Source organism: Nicotiana attenuata, unplaced genomic scaffold (assembly GCF_001879085.1).
Source record: "Nicotiana attenuata strain UT unplaced genomic scaffold, NIATTr2, whole genome shotgun sequence".
Lineage (NCBI taxonomy): Eukaryota > Viridiplantae > Streptophyta > Magnoliopsida > Solanales > Solanaceae > Nicotiana > Nicotiana attenuata.
In genome coordinates, this window is record NW_017672129.1 from 17,287 (window position 1) to 22,377 (window position 5,091).

The 5,091-nt window shown below is 33.5% G+C and overlaps 1 protein-coding gene across 1 annotated transcript; it reads right to left on the reverse strand.

Moving 5' to 3' along the window:
• Positions 1–1,919: 1,919 nt before the first annotated feature.
• On the reverse strand, positions 1,920–4,467 carry LOC109211966 (U-box domain-containing protein 36-like). The gene is made up of 4 exons (XM_019375567.1): positions 3,901–4,467; positions 2,932–3,050; positions 2,405–2,520; positions 1,920–2,298 (listed from the first exon to the last, which is right to left on the reverse strand). The coding sequence occupies exons 1-4, from the start codon at positions 4,307–4,309 to the stop codon at positions 2,046–2,048; spliced, it is 897 nt and encodes a 298-aa protein (XP_019231112.1). The 5' UTR covers positions 4,310–4,467; the 3' UTR covers positions 1,920–2,045.
• Between the last annotated feature and the right edge of the window lie 624 nt (positions 4,468–5,091).

Here is a 5,091-nt window from a genome sequence, read left to right on the forward strand (position 1 = left end):
TGCAGAGGTTGTGATCTAAAAGTTGCTCAGTAGTGAAGTTGAAATCCTACAAGGGTAGGTCGTGGTTTTTAATCCTGTTGAGCTGGGAATTTTGATAAAATTACAGAATAATGCACTCCATAAGTTGACCTTGCACTATTTTAGCCCAGTTACAAGTTTGTAAATGTGTAGCCAAATATCAATAAGATCTTTTCTTTACTCATTCCCTCTAATTATAACAACCTCATTTATTCCTACCTACCCCTATTGTAACTCTCTCCTCATTTTCACCCATAAATATTAATTTAATTAATAAAAAAGAATCATATGCAAACAAAAATCAGTTCCCCATTCAGTCATTCAGTCAACACTCATTCGTGCCTTCTTCCATAACCAATACTTCTCTGAATTATTATTATTTTTGATTTTGTATATCTTCAGGTTTATACATACCTATCACAACTACAAAACGCAAAAATATACGCGAGAAACCTAAAATCTCATCTCCTGTAATGCTAATCTTGTTAAATTTCTATTATGATTTTGTGAGAAATTTGGAGTGGGTATTGTTTGAACTTATTAGAAATAGTCTAAGTAGGTTGTATACAAAGTTTGAAGTTATTTGCTGGAGATTTAGACTAGTTTTATACAAGAATTGCAAGTGAAAATCGTACAAAAATTTTGTCAGAGATTCTTATACACTTTTATACAATGTTATACACTTTTATACAAAGAGGTACATTATGTATATAGTTGTATAAAAGTGTATAAAGATGCATAATCACAGAGTGAAAATATTCTTGATACACTATGTATATAGGTGTATAAGAAGAAGAAGAAGAAGAAGAAGAAGAAGAAAATACGAAAAATTCACCAAATACCTATAAATAATGTATCAACCTTGTATATAATAGTGTATAAGTGGTGTTTATGCACTATTATACACTATTTATACAATATTATACATTATTATACAAATGAATCCTATCAATGGAGCTTCACGTGTTCTTCTTCTCCTTGGGCATCCTCTGAAATTTAACTAGCCTAAATCTACTCCAAATCACTTGAAATTTAAGTTTTGAACTCTTCTTGATGATTCCAACAATTGGGACAACACCCATACCAAACAACTAACAAATCGAAAAACTCAATTTCTGAAATCGAATCTTCAAACCACCTGTAATGGTGACTTTTATTTTTCAAATCCTTAGTTAACCATTGGAATCCGGAAAAGAATTGAAGGAGAATAGAGTTGAGAAATTTTGTGGTGCAAAGGCTGACATGGGAAGAAGAAGAAGAACGAAGCAAAAAGGGGAACGAAGAAAAAAGAGGTGGGCTAGCTGGTGAAAAGTAATTTTCAGGTTATGTACAACCTGGGCTACACTGGGTATGGGCTTCAAACGTGGGCCATTTTCTGATGGGTTGTTGGGCCAAGTGACAAGGGATGTAATTCTCCTGAGAATTTTTCACGTAAAATTCCTCTTGTCATTTGCTTATTGCTGTGTGCGTATGTTCTAGTGGAACCGATAGAGAACCTGGTTCTCTATAGAGTTTGGTGGAACCCTTGTATTGTATCAGTTTGATTGTATATGGTTGAATCTATCTTTTTACGACACGCTAAATTAAGACATGTTAATTTCTCATTTAAAAGAAAATACGATTGTTCTCGAATAATAATGATAAGTGTGAAATTTGTTCTCAAGCTAAAATTACTAAAAAAGACTTATTTTTATGCAAATAGAGAAACTGAAATATTATATTTGATTCACACTAATTTAGACGATATGAAACAGGCTATGCTTGGAGGTGGGAAAATGTAGTACAGTCAAACCTCTCTATAATAGCCTCGTTTGTTCCGATATTTTTTGGCTGCTATAACGAAATGCTGTTATAGAGGACATATATTATAACATAATATAAAAATCGGTTCCGGGAAAAACTTAATTTTTATAGTGAATAATTATTATATAAGAATGTTGTTATAGAGAAGTGTGACTGTACGTGACTTTTATTGAAGTACAATAACCATTAATAGTGATATGTAATTTATGGTATGAGCTATAGATCTAAGGCATGACCTTGGCTCTGAAACATCCTTTACATCTGTTGGATTCATTCTGGGATTCTTGAGCCAGATTTCGGCTCTGGCTATCACTTGACTTTGGGCTGCCAATCGAATCTGATCTGAGAGATAGAGATTCAAACATCTGTAGCTCTACAATTTCCTTGCCTTCACATATGATCTTAACCTCACAGAACTCTGGTGCATTTTGCAATATCTGATAAGCCGTCCCATTACCTCTTCTTGACATCATTTTCCTATGATCAAAGGAATTTAATTAATCAATAAGATTAACAAGAACAGCTTAAAACTGATGGAGAAGTTGAGTAGTAGTTTAAGTGATAGTAATTTTTTTTCTCATACTTGATATTGGCTTTAGAAGTACCAAGAATCAGCTTTCTTATGTTGCATATAGGAATAAGATCCAGTATAGCTTTGCCTTCCATGTCACTCTCTATAAGAATTGTATCCACTTTAACCTGTTCAAAGTGGTATGAATATCATATACAGCTAAAACTCTTTATAACAGCCTCATTTGTTCCGATTTTTTTGGTGTTATAGCAAAGTACCGTTGTATAAAACATATATTATAACGTAACATGAAAATTGATTCCATAAAAAGCTTGGTTTTTTATAGTGAATGGTTATATAGCGATGCTGTTATTATAGAGGTGTGACTATACCGTTACAACTGTTTCTTGGTGGCGAAGCCGGAAATTTTGTTAAGTATGCTCAAAATTATATACATATGTTTAAAAAGTAATATTTGACCTATATATGCAAGATAATTTTCCGACAAAAGGTGTTCAACTGACTATCGGTGTTGTTTCTGCATGTTACTAATTTGCTATAGGCAAATATGAAAAATTATGTGTAGTTTATTTGTGCACCTTGAAAGCAGTGCAGATGTCAACAAACTTTTTAAGGAACAGCCTCCTCTTGCTTCTTTCTTGAGCCATGAACTTCTCCTTCTGCTCTTCATTCACTTGGCTTATTGGAATCATTCCCACTGTTGTATAATAAAATTTGGAAAATTTATAGTGTACAATAACATAAATTAGATCTGATTTCAAAAAAAAAAAAAAAGTTCTCTTCAAGAAGGTAAAACGATCAAAATAATTTTCTACTATACGAAATATCTTGATATTTTGGGGTCATACATGCCCTTTCCTTTAGCAAGTTGTCTCTATTTACTCTTTACCCTAACAAAATCTAATCCAAAGTATCATAGAGGATAATTTCAAATTTGTAGACAAGAGTCAAGAGATAAGTTTGGATCTTTCCAGCGGAGTATATTGAAGACAATCCGGTGCATAAAGTATCCAGCGTTCACGTAGGATCTGAGGAAGGGTCTCATCCCAAGGGTGTTCGACGTAGGCAGTCTACCCCGATAAAGCATCAATCATTGATTCCACGGCTTGAACCTGTGACCTATAGGTCAAATGAAGACAACTTGACCGTTGCTCCAAGGCTCCCTTCTTTCAGCGGAGTATATTGACACGTGGAATCCATTCAGTTCAAGCTGGAACTAGTGCTCTTTTAAAGTCAACGGCAAATACGAGGATATTTGCTATACGACAAGGGTATCAATGATACCAAAGTATAACGAAGGGAAAAATTCAAATATTTTGTATAATAGATAGACAAATTTGGACAATTTCACTTTCAAGAATGAAATAAGTGGTCAAGGGAATGGAATCAATGACTCTTTAGAAGGATATAACGAAGAATTTCTGTCTTTCTTAAATTCCATGCTAAGTAAATACCGCCAAATAAAATGCAACGGAGAGAATAACTACATAATAAAGGATTTTATGTATGTTTGTTGTTTGTGTGTGTGTGAGAGAGAGAGAACTTACAAAGAGTAGGGATATACTTGGTTTGAGGAAAGATATGAATGAGAAAAACAATGGCAGAATTTGGATTAATTACACCATGTTTGAGAGTCCAAAACAGTGCATTCATACTTGATTCCTCTTGGCTAATATTCTTATTCCAAACAGCAACATAAACAATATCATGAATATCTCCTCCTTTATTATTGAAATCAAAGGAAAATAGACTGGCTTGATCCATGTCACCTTCACTTCTTGTACCATCCAAACGGACCAAACCCCCATTATTATGATCCATTTCAAACATATAACTTGTAGTAGAATAATAAAATTTCTCATCTTCTTCTTCTTCAATCTCATTGATCAAAGTGTTTGTGTTAGTTTGTTGACTTTGACACCCATCTTTGTAATTGGAATCATTTTCACCCTTCATTGTTTTTGTCTTGTGTATCTTATTTGCTTCAAAAAGATTCAGTTGTTTGAAAAAACTCAGACAGAAAAGTTTATGACAAAGGTTGCTATAAAGTGAGACATTTTTATCTTATGTACTAATGTCCCTATTGTAAGCAACCAACTTAATTAGAAAGAACCCCTTATTTATTTGTGATTTTGGAATTATAAGCAAGATATTCCACTGAATATGCTTCATATATCAGCTGGCTGTTGATGTTCTGTCATTACTTATCATGTAAATGTGTCTTCTTTTACTTGTTGTAATTAGGTAACTCGTCTTATTTCAAGATTACAAATTTTATTTTTTATGGAGACTACCTATAAATATCTTCTGTGCAGCCTATAATGTTAAACTTTCTTTTCAATGTTGGTGTATAAGTTAATAAAAAAGGGTAACCCGGTACACTAAGCTCCCGTTATGCGTGGAGTCCGATAAAGGGCCGGACCACAAGGGTCTATTGTACGCAGCCTTACCCTGCATTTCTGCAAGAGGCTGTTTTCACGGCTTGAACTCGTAACCTCCTGGTCGCATGACAACAACTTTACCAGTTACGCCATGTTGGTGTATAAGTTAAACTCGTAAAAGAGGTCGCACTAGAAATTTACATATGTAAGTTAATGCAACCCCTTTATAGGGAAAAAAAGGGGTAAATACATAAGTACTTTAATTGAGTTATGCACATCTAACTCTTAGTTGGTATGCATAAAAAATATGAATAATTAGTCAACTGAGAAGACAACATTTATTCATTCATTTAAATA

Bases quoted from the DNA above. Each gene is read 5' to 3' on its own strand.
- LOC109211966 (XM_019375567.1), bottom strand. From the start codon at position 4,309: ATGAAGGGTGAAAATGATTCCAATTACAAAGATGGGTGTCAAAGTCAA. The intron at 2,521-2,931 runs GTGCACAAATAA...CACTTTGAACAG, and splicing joins ACATCTGCACTGCTTTCAAG to GTTAAAGTGGATACAATTCT. The intron at 2,299-2,404 runs GTATGAGAAAAA...CTTTGATCATAG, and splicing joins ACTTCTAAAGCCAATATCAA to GAAAATGATGTCAAGAAGAG.